The sequence below is a fragment of the Vombatus ursinus genome, unplaced genomic scaffold (genome assembly GCF_900497805.2).
Source record: "Vombatus ursinus unplaced genomic scaffold, bare-nosed wombat genome assembly UNPS02014798.1, whole genome shotgun sequence".
NCBI classification, from domain to species: Eukaryota; Metazoa; Chordata; class Mammalia; order Diprotodontia; family Vombatidae; genus Vombatus; species Vombatus ursinus.
This window is the reverse complement of record NW_020954576.1, coordinates 18,834,366-18,854,958: the sequence shown is the minus strand read 5'-3', so window position 1 is coordinate 18,854,958 and position 20,593 is coordinate 18,834,366. Positions and strand designations below refer to the sequence as shown.

Here is a 20,593-nt window from a genome sequence, read left to right as displayed (position 1 = left end):
GATTTACATTGCCCACAAAATAAATTATAAATGATTTATCTAAATCATATATTAGGAACTGATTTATAGTATTAAAAAGAATGATTTTGCCTTTAGAATTTCCACATAGCTTGTTAATCTGAAATGAGTATGATTTATTTTGAAATCTGAAACTGAATAATGTACATTTTGTACAAATGGATAACTCTCATTCTGTTCAGAAATATGTTTAGATCTATTTTTTCTTTAGTATATCATGAAATAAAACTGTCATACATATGTTCTATTCTTATTTTAATAACAACATTCTTATGGATGGGACATGTTATGCCTTACTCATATACCTCTAAACAATTTACTTGTATGATACTTCCCTGTCATCCCAGGACTAGTTTCTGAGGAAGAAGGTATGTTATAGGGAATCAATCAGTAGAGATAACTAGAAAGAGAGAGAGAGAGAGGTTTTAGAACTTAGGTGCTTACATGCCAGGTCACATAAAGAGGAGCTGGAGAGTGTGGAAAGGGTACAGAGAGCAAGACTATAAAGTGAAATACTTTGGAGATTGTGAATGACCTGTGAATGACAAAAATCTCCATTTTTTTCTTGATCCTATAAAGTGCTCCTCCCCCCCAAAAAAAACCAAACAGCTTTATCACTAGGAAAATGATGCCTTCCTTTCATAATTTATATATTCTTCTAGATAAACTACTTAATTTTTTTCTTCATAGACAGAGATGCCACTGCAAACAGTGTTAAACAAGATGACTGAGATAATGTGAATGTTACGTGGTTGGTTTCTGAATGTAGTTACATTATTTTGTAGTCACACCTCATATACTAGTACTTCTGGAGGAAAAAAAATGTTTAGCCATTATTACGAAACACTATGTGTCTGTGAAGATTGACTGTCACTAGAAAAAAATTTGAGTGTTATGGGTGGAGGGAATGAAGACACCTGCTATCACTAATATTTACCACAAAACTAGTTAGGAGCCCAGAAGCATCACAAAATGTTACTTTTACATTTCTGCTTCCTTCCCACTTGTTTTCCATCAGTCTTCTGCTTCTCTACACATATACTTTCTGTAGTTGTTGGAAGGTAATGGTATCAACAGCGATCAGTGATGCCAGCAACAGTTGCAGGAGGTGGTAGTTCATCATAGTCATCGTTGTTTTTTCAACTAAACCAGTGTTCTTTTGCTTCACATCTTAAACATTGATTGGAGCCTACTTTGTGGACTTTAAAAGTCCTAAATGCTTGTGTATATTTTAGCCCATGGTTATAAACTTTTTTGTGTGGAAACATATCCAATGGCATTGCCCCTTTGATTCATGACACTTGGCTTAGAAAGAACCCCCACATTTCAGCTAGACACCATCTGTATAGGTCTCATTTTGACGTTTCTTTTGCTGCCCTGCTTATAGTCTTCGTACTTTAGTTTGCCATATAATACAACATTATCCATCCCTAACGTATATTTCACGAAGAGGAGTTCTGCTGTTTCAAATCACGATACCTGGCGGACTGTACTTCAGGATCACAATATTTGTGATTGTGTTTGGCATTTGAATGCTATTAGAAGCTAATTATGAAATTAGGAAACCTGTGATTCAGAAGTAGGTGTAAGTCACTGTCATATCTTACATACTGTCCTACTATCCTTTATCTCTGATGATTCCATTGCCCATTTTCTGCACCTTTGTACGTTATTGGATAATGCAAAATTTTATCAATTTTCAAGGGGTTTTTCAGCTAAAGAATTTCTTTGGCTGAATATAGGGATTCCTTTGGGGAGATTCCTATAAACCTTTAGTCTAATACCAAAACATGACACTAGACAAAATCATAGAAGTTTTGCTCTGGAAGGGTACCTTGAAAGCATCCAGTTCAAAAATTTTGATTATAAAGATGAGAAAACCGAGGCATAGAGAGGGTAACTTCCCTAAGATCAAAAACTTAGAGGCAAGAGCTAGAACACAAACCTAGGCACCTGGACTCCCCAGCTCTGTGCTCTGTTATGGCCATCTCTTAAGGCCTTTTATATATGCGATCTTCCACAAGACAGCTGCTAGAAATCCTAAATGAATTCTTCAGACTTGCAAAATCATCAAATATATTGTAGACTTAAAAGTTTTTTCTTTTACAACTTTTATATCTCTTTTGGCACCAAGATAAAGATCTCCATTGTTCTACGGAATTAAGCCTAGTGCCACATTTTGACTGAGAAAAAAGTTAATGATACTGCGCATAATCTAGAAGGGATTTGGTTATGAACTTTCTAGTGATGGAGCATATGCTAAAATAGTTATCTTACCTTTTTTCCTGAGGGTGTTAGAGATGAAATCTTTGAAATCCTATGGCATGTCTACATATAATGGTGGTATTTCCTTGAGTAACAAGGGAAAAATCAAAGTTTCTTGACTTTTAGAAAAGAACAGCAAAGCTTTATTCAAATCATTGTGAAATCAAAATGACAGATGTTAAGCAGATCAGGAAAATAGAACACCCAGGGGTGTGTAATACTGTTACAAACGGATATGTTCATTTACATGTAATATTCATTTAATTGCTTAGGTCTTAAGATCGATAGTTGGTTCGTTATTATTTTACCACTATTTGTCAGTGTGGTTAGGAAAAGGAAAATTCTGACCTCTTAGGCTTCTTATAGTTTGTTTTCATTATTTAGTGACTACTTGCTATTAAAAATCCCTTCAATGACCCTTAGGTTTCAAATTATAGTGAATAACTAGCTTGGCCTTTTTTTCATAAGTTGAGTATCATTATAAAATTGCAAAAAACTTGTTCTTTTCCTTAAACTCAGCAAATATTTTTTGACAAATTCCATATTACTTTTAAAGTGATTACCAGGATTATATGTAAAAGCACATAGATAAAATGAGTGAATTGAATTTTTAATTAAGTAGTAGGTTTTGATTTGCCTAAAATTGTAATGATTTAGCAATAAAATAGGTTTTTATAGAAATAACATTATTTAAAAATTTATAGAGCTTATTTTGATATAAGTTAACTATTTTTATTCACAATTATTGTATAGTGTAGAGATTTCTAAAACATATTTATTTGTTTGATTATGCCCATCAGTTTAAATGCTGATATAGATATCGACATACGTTGTGTGAAGTATATATGTTTTGTCACTAAAATTCTGAGATCAACTGTGAAGGACTTTTATAACTGCACTAGTGTATAGTATCCACATATTTTCTGAAAAGTATTTAGGTAGTTCGTAGATAGGAATTTATGTCAAGACCAAAGGATTGCTAACTAGAAAAGAAATTGAAGTATTTTGTGATAATAGCATACATATGTCTATAATATTAAAAGCAGTTTCTTCCTGATATTCTTTAGCTACGGCTCATTTCAAGTTTATATATTGAATGCTATAGTATGACATTTCTTACTGTGATGAAAAAACTTAGCATACTCGTAAAATTTTTAAACTAAAATAAACTACAGATAAACTACAAATAACAAATTATGCAGTAAATCTGTGGTATCTAGTACTTTAGTAAACAGAAAACTTTTAGAAACTAGTATTTCCAGTGTCTTCAATGCAAATATTCCTTCTAAAAATCCTAGTTTGCCACTAAAATTCAACTACATTGTCAATAAGCTTTTAAAAGAAGTCCATCAAAAGATGCAAAATTATTATTTTCTCAGATTGTTGTAGATAAGCACAATAAAATGGGGGGGTTGAACTCTTCCCCTAAACTTCACAGGTAGAAATCTTATTAGTAAATTATGTATGATCAGTATTTCTAAAACTGAAGTGTAATTTGTTATGTCAAAAGATTTCTTTAAAAAAGAAAAACAAGTTGAGTAGGTAGGAAATACTTTGGGCATAATGGAAAGAGCCCTAGACTCAGACTCAGCAGACCTTTGACTCTGTTCCTCACTGGGTACTGTGACCCTCATTTTCCTTCTATGTGAAATAGATTAGATTAGATGATTTCTAAGGTCCCTTCCAAGTCTTTAAGTCTCTTATTCTATAAATGAGCTTAGAGTACCTGATGCCTGTGTGTATTCTACTATGCAGTTGTGTGACCTCAGATAGGTCATTTAACCTTTTAGGACCTCAGTTTACTCATCTGCAAAATGAGATTAAACTAAATTATCTTTAAGTGTGTCCTTCCATCTCTTAAACTTTTTAGCTGGAAATTTCCTCTTAATCAACTAGACATATTTAAGGGTTAGACTTAACTCAGATCAAAACTGCAGCTTCAGTAGGTCAAAATCACAGAAAGAGAAAGCAGAACATTTTACAAATTCTTGGGAAATGGCAGCTAAAGGTAAGTTAAAAGTCTGAATGTTTGTTAGTTCACCCTCTTTTGTTTAACTGCCCAAATTCTTTGCCCATATTCAAACTTATCTCCATCATCTCTAGCTGTATTGCATCTCAAGCATATAATCCATCCCCAGCCTGGATTTTGTCCTCTCTGTTAATACTCTCGTCAAGGATGGGGAACCTGTGGCCTCGAGACCACATGTGACCCTCTGGGTCAAGTGTGGCCCTTTGACTGAATCCAAACTTCACAGAACAAATCCCCTTGTTCAAGGCCACAGGTTCCCCACCCCTGCTCTAGCTAAATTTCAGATTTGCCCTCACAGTAATACATGTGTTGTATGCAGTCATTTGTTAAATGCCTACTATATACCAGGCACTCTGCTAAGCTTAGCTGGGGATACAAAGAAAGGCAAAAATCAGCCTCTGCTCTCAAGGAGCTCACAATCTAATGTATTCCATTGGATCAGTATAACTTTTTTGTTATTGAGTCATTTCTGTAGTTTCTGACTCTTTGTGACCCCATTCAGGGTTTTCTTGGCAAAGATACTGGAGTGGTTTGCCATTTACTGCTCCAGTGGATTAAGGCAACCAGAGGTTAAGTGACTTGTCCAGAGTCACATAGCTAGTGTCTGAGGTGGGATTTGAACTCAGTAAGATGAGTCTTTATAACTCCAGGCCTGGCACCCTTTCCACTCTATCTCCTAGCTGCCCTTAGTATAACTGTTACTTAATTGCAATTTTTGACTAACCAGTACTCAAAGTTTTCCCTGACATGCTGAATAACAAAACTTTTTACCACATTAGGGATGTTTAATCATCATCATTAATAATAACAATCATTAATACTCTTCGTATTTTTTTCATGCCTCCCTCCATGTTTTCTTCCTTTAATTCCTAACACTGATTTTAATCTTCAGATATCTTAAAAATAAGAGCCCATAAAAAGCTGTGGTTCTGTTTAATTAAAAATTGTTTACTGACAATCCCTACTCTGGAAAATACTGCAGCTGCTGCTGACCAAAGCTATTAGTCTCCCTAAGGAAAAAGTTACTCTTGCAGCTTTAGTGATTAGAAGGGTTACTCTATTAGAGTAATATTTCATAGTCCTTTCTTCATTTTAGTAGCAAAAAAAAAATCTGTCAGAAAAAGGGAAAGTTATAAAAGTAAACATATTCCCAAATGTTCTATTTATTGACACTTATATTTAAAATATATCCTAATACTAAAAAAGAAAAATCAGTTTATCAGCATGACTTTATTAAATGTTTTGTGCCAGTCTCTAGGGATATAAATATAAATCTAAGATGGTGTTTACCCTCAAGAAGCTTGCATTCTAATAGGGGCATGCAAACATATATGAGGAAGTATTGTCCCATGATTAAGAAATGTTATCTAGAGAAGAGAATTTTGGTCTAGGCAGTCAGATATTATGTGTGAAGCCATATAGCCACAGAATGTCATATCCTTTGCAGTAGCAGTAGAAATATTGAGTTGATTGTTCCCACAACTAAGCAAAAGTGGTAAGGTGGGAAGTAGGTCAAGGCAGAAAAATGTAGATGGAAGAATGTCACTATTGAATGGATGCCTAACTAGGATATGAAACATTCTGGGACCAGTTAGATAGAGTGGGATGAGCTGTTTTCTTACTCATTTGCCAGCCAATCAAGATAGCTCAGCTTTAGGGCAGAGTCCCATAGCTCAGTGAATTAATTCTCCTGAGGATTGGGGAGGTGGTCTCTTGAGGTCAATCTCTCACAAACATGCATTAGCCTCCTGCTATATACTAGGCATTATGCTAGGTACAAAGTACAAAGGCAAGAATGAAATAGCACCTGCCCTCAAGGAGCATATTCTATTGGGGGAGATAGCATGTACACATAAAATAATATACAAAATAAATACAAGGTGATTTTGAGGGGGAAAACATGAGCAGCCTAAGGGAATCAGGAAAGATCTTGTATAGGAGGTGGTAGCATTTGAGCTGAGCTTTAAAGGGAACTAGAGATTCTAAGAGAGAATTCTGAATAAAGTATCCTTTCCAGATATGAGGTACAGCCTTTGCAAAGGCACAGAAGGATGAGATAGAATGTCATGTGTAATTAAAATCAAGGCTAGTTTAGTGGAATCCAGTTTGTGAAGTGTTGGTGTTGTGGTTGTTGAGTTGTTTTCAGTCATGTTTGACTCTTCCTGACCCCGTTTGAGATTTTCTTGGCAAAGAAATGGAGTGGTTTGCTATTTCCTTTTTTAGCTCATTTTACAGATGAAGAAACTGAGGCAAATGAGGTTAAGTGACTTGCACAAGGTCTCTCAGCAAGTAGATATCTGAGGCCAGATTTGAACTCAGGAAGATGAGTCTTCCTGACTCCAGACCTAGCATTCTATCCACTGTGCCACCTAGCTGCCCCTTGTGAAGATATGTAATCAGCTTAAAAAGGGACAGTAATTGGAGCCAGGTTGTGAAGGACTTTTAGTACCAAACCAAGGAGTTTGGATGTCATCCTAGAAACAATAGGGATCTCCTGGAACTTCCAGAACAGGGAAGTAGTATGTTCAGACTTTTATATTTTGAAACTTTATAAAGAATGGTTTAGAGGCAAACTAAAGAGATGAGGCAGGGAGACCAATTTGAAAGCTATTAGAGTTGACCAGGCATGAAACAGTAGTGGCAATGTGAGTAGAGGGAAGAGGACAGATAGGAGAGATGGTAGAATCAATAAGACTTAACTACCAATTGTATATATGGAGTGAAGGACAGAGATGAGTTGAGTCACCCTAGAGTTGGAAACCTGGGTGAAAGGAATGTGATGCCCTTAAATAGAAGCAGAATGGAGTTTAGTGAGTTTCGTTATCATAATCAGTGATGCAAGATTGGAATTCAGATGAGAGACCAATGCTGGATATATAATCTGAAATTTACCTTCATAGAGATGATAATTGAACCCATGGGAGCCTATGAGATTAACTATAACGAGAATAGAGAAAGAGAGTAGAAAAGAGGGCCCAAGGTTGAACCTTGGGGTACAAACTTCAGCCTCTCCTGAATATTTTTTCTAATGCCTCTGCTGAAATTTTCAGGGGTAGAGTATTAGAAATATTATGTGACTCTTCATGGTTTTTTTCCCGTAAAACTGAACTGTGCTGCCAGTATACTAGGCTCTCTACATATGGATGCCAGTTTTTCAGTGAAAATTGGATCAATAAGGTAGCTAGATGGTTCAGCAGATAGAGTGCTAGGTCTATAGTGAGGAAGTCCTAAGTTCACATTCAGCCTCAGGCACTTTTGTTGTTGTTGTTCAGTTGTGTCTGACATTCTTTGTAACCCTGTATAGGATTTTCTTGGCAAAGATATTGGAGTGGTTTGCCATTTCCTTCTCCAGTGGATTAAGACAGATGTTAAATGACTCATCCAGGGTCACATAGCTAGAAGTATGAACAAATAATAAAAGACTGTATTGAGTGCAAAAGAGAGTCTAGGGAAAGTGATATGAGAAATATAAGAAGACAGCAATTATTTACCCAGGACAGAGATTCTTTTTGTGTGTGTGTGTGTGAGTGTGTGTGTGTGTGGTGGACCCTTTGGTACTCTAATGAAACCTGTAGACTCTTCAAAATGTTTTTAAATTCATAAAATAAAATACATGTGCTAGCAAATGTATTGAACTAAAACTGTATTTTTCCCTACCCAAGCTCATAGATCCCCTGAGATCTATCTACAGATGCCTTTGGGGTCCATGGACCTCATCTTAAAAAAACACTGACCTAGAGGAATTGAGGAAATCTTAATTGAAAAGATGGTACTTAAATTAAGCCTTTAAGGAAGAAAGGGTCTTCAGCAGAAGGAGGTGAAATTGAGTCCCTTCCTTATACATGTAGAGGATAGCATGCACAAAGATGAAAAAAAATAGGGACAAAGGGAATCCTAGTTTGGCTAGAACATAGAGCACATGAAAGGGAATAGTTTTAGAAAGTGTTAAGGTGGTAGTCCTTGAATGCCAAAATTAGTCATTTATACTTTATTTGATAGACAGTACAAAACTACTGAAGGTTTTTGAATAGAGAAGTGACGTGATCACAGCACTGTGTCCTGAAATTTACTTGGGAAGTAGTGTGAAGGATGAATTGAGAGGGCGTAGGCAAGAGACATGTCTAGTATGGGACTGTATGGGAGAAGAGTGACTAGGCTTTGAACTTAAGTAGTTAGGAGAAAAGAGGAGTTAAATCGGCCCAAATGAGTGGACTTTGTGGCATATCACTGAATTCAGGTTTACATTTCTTCAGAGAACTCAGATAAGTATAAGCTAAATCTGAAGACATCATGCCACCTTCAAACACAGCCTCCATCCCACTCCTCACTCCCCCCAAAAACCTTGGGAAGAGGAAGGACTAGAGGAATTCCAAAATGAGGGCTAATAGGCCCAAAAGCAATAGCTAAAACCCAGGGCCCTACCAATAATAAGACTATCAGAATTTTTGTCAGGTAAATTATGCTACCAACCCTTACTACTGTGAAAAACTGTAAAATTGCACGATTTAGAGTTGGAAGACTCGTTAGAGATCATTTAGTTTAAGCTCCTCTATTTTAGGCTCCTCATGTAGTAACTCCATAATCTGAGAAAAGGAGCTGCTGTGTCAGTGGATGTTAGCAATCTTTTCTGTTCTTCATCTCTGCATTAGCTATTAAGTTTATTTCTCATATTAATTGAAGTAATGTGTCTTTATATTAATTGGGATTCTGGTTTTTCAAGTGCTTCAGCAATACCATTTTTTCCAAGTGTGTTGCTAACCTTAAAAGTAAGAAAGTGATTACTACTTTCTTTTACTCTGACCCATCCACAGTATCTTACATCTTAAAAGTCAGTGGTTGTGTAAACACCCTGTGCCTGAGTTCTGTTCTTTATAGGTTTTATACCATTATCTATTTTCACTATGATTTTAGTGTCAAAACAGCAGATTTGAAACAAAAATCTTTTTACCATTAATTGTTGTATTATTTACCATGTTAAAAGATTTATTCCAACATTAGCATTACAGGATGTTGAGTGATGGAGGTAAAGTTTTTCTGCCATAGTTGCATAATTTTCACTGTCAGAATTATGCACATTTGTATGTTGGGAAAAGAGGGTTATTATTACCATCTCCATGTTTGAAGTCCTTGTAGCATGTGGAAATCTTTTCCCCATCTCTTTTTTGTCATCATCTTTTATATCCATATTCCAATTCAAATGAGAAAAAATATTTTATATTCAAATCATACAGCCTGACTACCTAAGTAAGTTTTTATCAGTAGAGCTTGCTTATTCATTATCAGTGGAATATTTCATCTGAATGTCTATTTACCACCCTCCAAAAGCCCTCTTTTAATTGTTGTTGATTGTTTTTCACTCACAGCAATGTAATTTTTTTATCTTTAAGGGGTAGTAGACAATTGGTTATTGTGAGGTATGTGGATAATTATTATCGAATACTTGTGTTTTCTGTCATGGTGTTTTTGAAGTCATGACGCTATGTAATTTTCTTTAAATGATAACATAATAATTCTTTTTTAATGATTAAACAAATTTAGTAAATTCAAGATGGAGGCGCTTTCCTACTGATTATGCTTCCACCTCAGAAGATGAATTTGGATCAAACCGTAATTCCCCTAAACATACCCGTCTGCGTACTTCTCCAGCCCTGAAAACCCCTCGAGTGCCGAGCACTGGCGCAGCCACGCACACTAGCTCATCATTCAAGCATCGAATAAAAGAGCAGGAAGACTACATTCGAGATTGGACCGCTCACCGAGAAGAAATTGCCAGGTTGGTTTTAATGAAACAAAAGTTAAAATTTTTAAATCCATCTTAATAACTTGAAACAAATGATAGGAACATTGTGATATGTGGTAATTATAGAAAGAATTTACATTCACCAGAGAACTTAGTTTTCTTGATAATTTTATTTCCCATCTAAGCTTATTTTGACTGGAGTTGTTAATAAATGACTGAAATTAATTAATATGACTTTCCAGCCATTTCTGATATTTGTTCTGATGATGGTCAGTGAAATGTCAAAAAAAATGCATTGGGGAGCATTAGTAAGAATAATAAAAATTGTATACTTAAATCAGTGACTACTTTAACTTACATAAGAAAGTATAGAAGTAGCTATGCGTTATCACTCTTTGTAGGATAATCCATTTTGAGCTTGATGCATTTTCAGAAATAATGGTAGGAATTCAGTATTCACCATGCGTCCAATCTCTTATTTTCATTAACCTCATCAAAATGTACTGATTTTGACCAGTAAAAAGTTTGATTAATTTATTATAAATTTCTAAAACATGTAAGTAAAGAGAATTGATGTCAACAGCATAACATTTTATAGTGTTTTCCAAGTAGAATGTTTAATTCATGGATTTTATGGTAGTTTAAATATTCAAGAAAGTAAACACTCAAGCAGAGTTGTAATAATGTGCATCAGTATTAAGTTTTACAAGGTGTTAAAGGTCTTAAATTTTTTAATAAAATATGTGACCTAAATACCTTAAGCTATATTAAATTTTCTTTTTCTTTCACTTTTAAAGTTTTTAGGTTGAAAGCTTTATTTCTCTTTGGAAATAACAGTACATTCATCCATAGATTCTTGTGATGCAGGGAAAAGGAGAAGGGTCATTTAATATAGAATCTTAGAGTTGGTAATGACCTTAGAGGTTATCTAATAAAACCTCCTTCAGGTACAGGAATATCCTCTGCAACATCTCTAACAAGATAATAGAAATCTGGTCTTTAATTCAGCTCTTCTAGTGATGGGAAATTTACCACATGAACACGTAGACCATGATATATTTGGGTAGGTTTAATTGCTAAAAATACCTTCCTTATGAGCCAAAATGTGCCTCCTTGTCCGTTCTGCCTGTTGGTCCTGGTTTTGCCCTCTAGGGTCACACAAAATTAGTCTCCTCTCACTTCCCCACGAAAGCTCTTCAAATATGTTAGAATGTCCAAACCTTCAAAAGAAAGGTATTTTCAAGAGGATAGAAGTAAGTATGGATATGGAAAAAATATAACTAGCATAGTTCCTTAACAACAAATTCTGACAAATCATGGATTCATTCAGTTCATTTCTGCCTTCTGTGTTGCTGTTCAGTTTGAGGCTTTTCTGGTTGCTTATTGAAGGTTAGTTGTTTAATTAATGTGAATTTGGCTAATTCACTCAGTATTTACATTTTTCATATATGCTATGTGTGACAAAAACTCACACCTTTTGGGTTTTGGTATAGAAGCGGTCCATTTGTAGGTGGGTCAATGGGTACTGCAAACATAGCTTTAATCACTTAAGGCCTTTGGAATAGTAGGAGTAAACCAAGGTCCAAGTGGAAAATTTTGCTACTGTCTTCCTCTAATTAATCTATCATCTTCCAAATAGGAATAGTAATAAAGTATTCTCATACCTATATAGTGTTTAACTTTTACAGACACTTTCCTCACAGTGTCTCGTGTAAGGTGATGCAGAGTGCCAGGCCTGGAGTCAGGAAGACCTGAGTTCAACTCCTGCCTCAGACACTTACTAACTGTGTGACCCTGAGCAAATCACTTAACTCACTTTTCTGTGTGCCTATTTCCCTATCTGCAAAATCAGCTGATAATAATAATACCTACCTCCCAGGTTCTTGGAAGGATAAAATTAGTTAATATTTGTAAGGTGCTTTGCAAACCTTAAAGTGCTCTGTATAAAACTGGCTATAGTCTTCATTATTACTATTATCCTTTTATAGCTAAGAAAACTGAACTTCAGACAGGCTATTTTTATGTTGTACTACAGTTACAAAATACACTTATATAACCTGGATTGGGTTTTATTTTATATTTCCCAATGGATAGAGTAATTTGCACATGGATGACTTATGAATGTATATTGAATTCTATATCTCATGTGATACCCTTAGTTGCCCTGTGTACTTCAAAGAAATTAAATGAATTGGTCATGCCCAACTAACTTTATTTACTTTTTTGACAAAGTTATTAGACTAATAGATCAGAGGTATACTCTAGAGATAAAGGGCCATAATCTTATAGTTTAGGGTTAGGTTTTAGAGTAGCCTCATCTAACATTCTCATTTTATAGGTGAGAGCCAGAGAGATAAAATGATTTGTCTAAGGTCACACAGTGGAAAAACTAGGATTTGTACTTGGGTTCTCTAGCTGTGTAGTCAGCATGAGTTAAGGACTGTATGATGGGATAGTTAAGTAAATTCGAAACAACTTGAATAGCCAGAACCAAAGAGTAACTCTTTAAGGTGTTATCATGATAGGTCACAAGTAGAGCGCTCCAGGCTTCTGTCTTTGTCCCTCTATGCTAGTTTTTATCAGTGACTTAGATAAAGGCATAGATGTCATTCTTGCCCAATTTGCAAAAGACACAAAACTAGGAAAGACACCTAAAGTATTAGGTGACAGTCAGATTACAAAAAGCTCTTGATGGTTCAGAACATTGGGCAAAAATCTAATAAGGTGAATTTTTAATAGAGATAAATATAAAATAAAAAATCTTATACTTTGTTTTTAGACTTCAAATTCATAGGTACAAGATTTGAGAGATATAATTAGATAATGCTTTTCTGAAAAAGATCTGGGGATTTTAGTAGTCTTAACAGTTGAACATTGATCCAAAAACAGGTTTTAAATATTTCTTTCTTTCTATGATCTTGGGCAGCATTGGGAGGCATAGGGTTCAAGACTTAGAATGTAGTAGTCCTGTTTTTGTCCGCCTTGGTCAAACTAAAATGGACTATTGTGTTGGGTCCTGAGGTCCACATTTTAGGAAGACCATTGGTTAGCAGAAAAACATCCAAAAGAGGACAACTAGGATAGTGAAGGACCTGGACATTGTACCATATGAAATAAGAACTACTTTTTAAGCTTTATTATATTAACCCGTTTATCATTTTCACGGAAAAGGAATCTGACACTTGTCCAGAAGTTGAGTCCTTTTTAATCCTCGTTATTTGATGTAATTTGTTTTCTTAGAAAATATTCAAGTTCTGGTATTGGGAAATGAAGAAAGGACATGGAAAGGTGGATAGAGCATTGGATTAGAATCAGGAAAACCTTATTTTAAATCTTGCCTCAGATACTCACTAGTTGTATAGTCCTGGACAAGTTACTCAAATTATTTGTGTCTTATTTTCCTCATCTGAAAAATGAAAAGTTTGACTTAGTGGCCTCTAAAGTCACTTTTTGCCATATATCTGTGATCTTGTGACTACACTTATCAAATATAGTATGATTCTGAAATAAAGCCATTTAACCTAATTAACTGTTGCTTTTTAAAATTATTTGCTGGTCAGCAGTAATAAAAATTTGATTACTGCAATATGTGTAGGTACTGATGATATAAAGTATATTAGTCATATTACTGGACAATCATATCAAAGAAAAAACCAAAAAGCAGTAATAAGTCTTTTGACAGTGGTCCAAAAGAAGAATTATCTTCATATGACAATAAAATTGTCAATTACATAGAAAATGAGAAACAGCTTTACTCCTTCAGAGTGGGTACCACTGTCACTAGCAAAACTTAACAGGCTATGCATATTATATGCCCTTTAACAGACAATAATAGCTAGAGGCAAGTCAGATAAATGATTCAATTGAGGGAAAAAAAATAATTTATCTTAGTGTCATGGAACTCCAGTACCGAATGGGTATCTGAGAAATCAGCGAGTACAGTATTGTTATTTTACAACTGAGGAAATTAAGACCTAAGCTGTTAAGGTTCACGTAATGTGTTAGTGGTGAAACCAAAAGTAAAACAATTTATTATGAAAAATTACTATACTTTTCCTTGAATTAATATATGACATACAGGTGCATTATGTCTGTGGCATTTCCCTGGTATAGTAACCTTTCCGAAAACAGGAAATGAAGTTGATCTGATACAAATTCATCTTAGCTCTTGGTGGTTCACTCCAACCTTTTCTAAGTTTTCACAATCCATCCTTTTAGTAGTAAATACTAGAATTTTTCAAGGAATCAAATCTAAGACCACCGAGGGATTTGTAAGAAGATATAAGCAAGTCCTTGCCCTCAAGGAGCTTATAATTAAGTTGGGGAGACAAAGTTAGCATAAGAAACAATAATAAACAGTGAAATTGTATGGTACAGATTCAGAAATGCTGTAAGAAAAGATGGGGAGTCCTGGAATAGTCAGGGAAAGTTTTATAAAGGAGATGAGACTTAAGCACTCAAATTTGAATAAGTTCTGGATAGATCAAAGTGGACCCCAAAAAAAAAAAAACTTATTCTAGTTTCAGAGACTGAGAGTTTGATTTGCTGCCCTAAGGCTTGACTTGGATGTTTATTAAACCAGTCCCTTTGTTATCACATAAATAGCACATATCATTGTTAACTGGTAGTTTCTTTTCTTTTGCTGGTATCAGAGAATACTTCTTTCACAGCAGTGACTTACACTTAATTTCCTCTGGGATGCTGCAAGCAAGTGAATCTCAAATTATGATGCAAAGGATAAATCAGATTTGATTTTTTTTAAAGAATGCTTGATACAAAATCACTGAGTAATATAAGTTGACAGTTAAAAATCTACAGTAGGAATCCTAGTAAATTATAAAATCATTAAGCATAAATGTTCACAAATATGTAAAATACGTTATATGTGGAACAAACCAAATTTAATATGTTTCCATCTTTAAGACTCTGAGTTACCAAGAGTGTGTCACCAATACATCATTTTTCTTTCACCATTTGTTATTTAAAAGACATATAAAGAGAATAGTGGTTAAAAAAGAAATATCAATGTTGTTGGAATATAGCCAACATAATAGCTCGAATTTACTTAAAGCCATCTTTCTCAATGGAAATTCAGCAAATATTAAATAACCAATATGCAAGTCACTGTGCTAGATGCCAAAGATACAAAGATAAAAAATTACACAATGCCTTCCTTCATAATTTAAGAGAGATTGGGATTTGAACATGTACACAGTAAATAAGATATATATAAGGTAGGATATGATGAGGTTGAAGAAGAAATCCTGACAGAGCACTGTAGGAAAATTTGACAGACTATTATCCACCTGAAATCTTTTTAAAAGACAAGTGTGTGTCCCAAACTTGTAGCTTTTGAAATATGAATTTCATGAGATTTTTTTGAAGTTGAACTTTAAGATTTATTCTTGAAAACTCTTCATCCAATAAAGTTTGAGGAAGATTACTATTAAGGTAGAAAAACATCTTTCGTTATCTTTTTCAACTAACTAAAAAGTTGCATCTTGCTCCTTTTGCAACTAACAGTTAAGTTGTATTATCTTCCCAAACTTTTCAATGAAGAAAATTTATGATATAAAAACTTAAAGTTAATAGCTGCTTCAACTTATCTGTGTTACTTTGTAATTAGCCCACAGTGATTAATTTGGATTTTATGTGGGCACAGTCAAGGTCATAGATGTCTGCTCTAACCTTCAAGTTTATCAAAAGCTAAAATTTCTTCTTTTACAGGAAAAAAGACATTACCTTAGAAATATTTTGTAATAAATGAAAAGGAATATGAGTTATAGAGCCACAGGTCTTCTTGAAAGACTACATACACATTTCTCATTTTAAGTTATTCTTTTGTTTAGTTCTTAATCTTAGAGTATCAGGAAAACATAATTTTAATTTTTGTATACATTTAACAAACAGATCTGAGTAAATATATGCTTTTATATTGTATCATTTAGAAGATCACTTCCACATTATAGAATTGTTGTAATTTCAATAGTCAACCCTGATTTTAAAGTGTTACATATTTTTAAAATGAATTTTAGGTTCAGTTAGGTAGCACAGTGGATAGAATGCCACCCATCTTCATTCCTCTGGAGTCAGGAAGACTTGAGTTCAAATTTACTCTCAGGCATTTACTAGCTGTATGACCATAAGAATGTTACTTAGCTTTCATCTGCCTCTGTTTTCTCATCTGTAAAATAAGGGTTAATAATATTACTTGCCTCCCAGAGTTGCTGTGAGGATCAGATGAGATAAGTGTAAAGTGCTTAGCACAAAGCTTGACAAGTAGTAAGCACTATATAAATGTCAGTTACTATAATCATCATTTTTATTATTAATGAAAAATACCTTCAAGTGGCAACCTTGAACTAGGAGTATTAAAGTTAAATGAGGTTAAGGTTAAATTAAGATTAAATTAATCATTTATGTACACTACAGTCTAAATAAATGCAGTTATATATTATGATTGATTTGTATACTTTAGGAATTATTTTTTAGAGGTGATAGTTAATGGAAAAATTAGTAGTTAGTTTTCCGTATTACTTGTATCCATACTATTAAATTAAAAAATTTTTAATGAACAAAATTTTTTTCTCTCCCTTTTACCACCTCCTTGTTTCCTCCTCTTCTCCCACTTTGAGAAAGAAAAAACCCTTGTGACAAAAATGTGTGGTCAAGCAAAACAAATTCTTGCGTTGACTTTATCCGTAAATTATGTCTCTGTATGTATCCTGAGTCCATTACCATTCTGTCAGGAGCATGTTTGATTATGGGTACCGTGAAGTTGTGGTTGGTCATTATGTTGATCAGATCTCTTTAAGTCTTTCAGAGTTGTTGATCTTTCCAGTGTTGTTGTTATATAAATTGTTCTCCTCGTTCTGCTCACTTCTGTCTTCATCGTTTTGTTTTGTTTTGTTTTGTTTTGTTTTGTTTTGTTTTGTTTTGTTTTGTTTGGCTAGGCAGTGGGATTAAGTGACTTGCCCAGGGTCACACAGCTAGTAAGTGTAGTGTGTCTGCGGCCGGATTTGACCTCAGGTCCTTCTGACTCTAAAGCCAGTGCTCTATTCATTAGTTTTTAAAATTCTTAACAGGTTGATCTGAAAGTGTCACCTTCCTAATTTTTTACATCATAGTAACATTCCATTACATTCACATAACATTCTCCAATTGGACACCCCCTTCGTTTCCAGTTCTTTGCTACCACAAAAAGAACTGCTTTAAATATTAATGTTCATCTGGGTATTTTTTCCTCCTTCTTTGCTCTCTGAGATATGGTAGTGATAGTGCTAGTCAAAGGGTACACACAAGTTAGTAACTTTTTGGGCAGAGTTCCAAATTACTTTCCAGAATTGCTAGACCAATCAATTCACAATGCTTTGTCACTCAACAGTGCATTTAATGTGCCTGTTTTCACACAGCCCCTCTTGTATCTTTAGTTTTTAAAATTTAATTTATATTGCCTTCATAAGCATTAGAGTCATAATAATTGTTTTACAAAATTCTGCATAGGAAACTTTAAAGGGAAAATAAACTTTTCTTTTATTTTGAAAATAAGCTTTAGTTAAACTGATGCTTTCCTGTTGCTGATCTCATGAAGATTTGCTTTTGTCCACTTAATTGTTTTACTTCAGAAAATTGGAAGGACAAGAATATAATATATTAGCTAATGGAACTTATTAAAGTAAGAAACTAATATGGCATCAGTAATTATCCAGTTCCAAATTACTTTCATAATTTACATTGACTATACATTCTTGACTTCTTCCTATGAAATTGAAGCATATTTGAGTGTTAATAGCTTTTTAAAAATCGTTAATGGCTATTAAATATCAGTCATAGGAATTATTAACATGGAGTCTGAACTTTTAAAAAATATTTTGACAACTATTTCAATATGATTCAATAATTGAATATAATTTCAATACAATATATATTCAACATAATTCAATATAATATAATAATTCAATATAATGCTGTGCATTCTATTTCATATACCAGACTATTAAGAATCCTGTGACACAAAAAAAAGACTAAGAACCCTGTTCTATTATATATGACATGGTCTAGGCAAAGTAAACAATAGAAAGAAATAAAATTTTTCTTGGTACATGTAGCACGTAGCACCCCTGGAAAAATTGCTTCAGTTTTAAGATACTCTATAGATCTTCATCTTTAACATATGAGTTCCCACTAATGTATTGACTTTTACTGGTCATCTGGAGGACAGAAGTAGGTTAAAGTAAAGGTTTTTTAATTCAATATTATCATAACAAAGGTAGGAATAGAACGTTCTTCCCATAAACCTAGAGGACAGTCCATCACAAATAAACAAACCATTGAAGGGAAGAGTGACCATTCCTAGGGAACACAGGTGGGCAGGCATAAACATACACCTCATATGTAGCTAGAGAACGTGTATGTAGAGACAGTTGTCACCTTTGGTACTACAGAGCCACTGATGTCTTCTGATGATGTTATATTGCTGTTCCCACTAGACCTAATCCGCTCCCCTCTGGTTTCACAGGACATGTAGTTTCTGCCTGATATGCAGTATTCTGGCTATTACTCTGTTGTGTTACGGGAATTGTTCTTTTGATCACATGTTCATTGTTCTGTTAGGCACATGATTGAGGCATTTTTCTACTACAAGCTTCTGGGCTTTTTTGGGAACCTCATTTATCTGGAATGTCCAAAGAGGCAAGAACTAAGAACACAATCTTAGGAAAGGCTTGTATTTAAGCATTGGAAAGAGATGGACTCATCACAGGCATGGAGAGAAAACAATAAGAACATAGTGTCATTCAAGCCAGTGGAGAAGAGACTGACAAATATGAGAGGATGAGGAATTGATTTAAGTACTAGACAGAGGTCTAGGAAGATGATAATTAGTCATTTTAGTTCAGGCAATTAGAAAGGTACAGGAATCCCTTAAGAGAAAGTTTTCAGTGATTTAGTAGGATCAGGAGCCATATTTTGAGAGATTAAAAAATAAGTGAATTTTGATGTAAAAGTGAGAGCATCACATACAAACTGTTCTTGGTCAGTTTACCAAGTTTTAGGTAAAATAATTGATAAAGTATGTAGTAATAACAGCAAAATTTTCTTGATGCTTGAAATTGTGGTGATTTTTACACTTAAGTCACTTGATAGTTTTTAAAAAATTATTTTGTTGTATATTATTTTATCATATAATTTTCCATTGTTTTATTTTAGTTTAATTTAATGAACATTTGAGTACCTGATATTTACATGGCATATTCATCTGAATTAAATGAAAAGAAAATGAGAATAAAAAGCAGCCATTTATCACTTGATAAAGAAGCTCTTGTCTATCATAATTCATATTACAATAAATTTCCAAGATTTATATTTGCTTTAACATCTCTGTAGCTTCTCTTTTTTTATTCCACAGTATTATTGACTCTCAAGATTTATAGTCAGTTTAGGACAGTGTCTTTAGGTTCCAGTTAACTTCTTGGAAAAAAAACAAACTGGAATGTATGAAGGAGTTTATACCTCTATTCTCTCTAAAAACACTATAGATAGGTTATTTTTCTTCATGGAAGAATGACTTTAATCTATCACTAATTATATGTGACTATTAAAATTCATCTGTTCTATATCCAACTTTTAAAACATGAATTCATTTTTAATAACTATTAGTGGGATAGAATACTTTAGACCTTGTAAGTTGTTATTGTGGTGTACAGAATCAGTTGATTATCACTACTTCTGAGGGCTTAAAATATATTTTCAATGTGGTATCTTGTAGAAAAATTTTGAATTCCATTTTTAGAAAATGTGAATTCATGACTTAAGTCAAGACTTTCTAACTAAATAGTTAACATTTCCAGAGAACCTAAGATTTTGGCCTAGAAACTTACTTAATTTGGTCTCTTGTGTAATTTTTTTCTATGAATACATATAATTTTGTTTTTTAGAAGTATTAAAATGCTTTTTTGAAATCCTTACCAGGATCAGCCAAGATCTGGCTCTCATTGCTCGAGAAATCAATGATGTAGCAGGAGAGATCGACTCCGTAACTTCATCGGGCACTGCCCCTAGTACCACAGTAAGCACTGCCGCCACCACCCCTGGTTCTGCCATAGACACTAGAGAAGAGGTAGGAGATCTTCATGGAGAGATGCATAAGGTTCTTCCTTTTCTTGATTTCTTTTGCTTTTAGCTTTTTGCAGAGTTTGTTTCAGCTATGCTTTCCCTCTTCGTGTGCATGAACCTCTGCATTTTCCTCCTTTGCCTCAACATATTCCTTTTACATTTCTTAACAAAACTAGTGAAGGCTGATGTTGGATCCATGGTGACTTTAAAACCTTAGAAGGTATTATCTCTTAGGACATGCATCTTGTTCATTAACCATTAGTTACTCGTCCATGATTCATGTAAAAGTGAACATAAAAAAAGCATCTGAAAATGGATGCATCTGAAAATATTTGAAGTTGAGGTTTTTTAAAAGCATAAAGTTGACTTCTACACATAGCCTTAGATAAGAAAGTATGTTATAAAGAGATAATCAAGAAATACCTCAT

At 34.1% G+C, this 20,593-nt stretch overlaps 1 protein-coding gene across 7 annotated transcripts in view; it reads left to right on the top strand.

Annotated features, from left to right (window-relative positions):
• LOC114049922 (centrosomal protein of 170 kDa-like) overlaps positions 1–20,593 on the top strand; it is a 172,249-nt gene that overhangs the window by 134,726 nt on the left and 16,930 nt on the right. For 4 of the 7 annotated variants that reach the window (XM_027871383.1, XM_027871382.1, XM_027871389.1 and 1 more), the window contains 2 exons: positions 9,851–10,085; positions 20,022–20,199. In XM_027871383.1, the coding sequence (XP_027727184.1) occupies positions 9,851–10,085; positions 20,022–20,199 (413 nt within the window). The remainder of the gene's footprint in view (positions 1–9,850; positions 10,086–20,021; positions 20,200–20,593) is intronic. The other 3 variants (XM_027871388.1, XM_027871386.1, XM_027871385.1) reach the window with 3 other exon arrangements.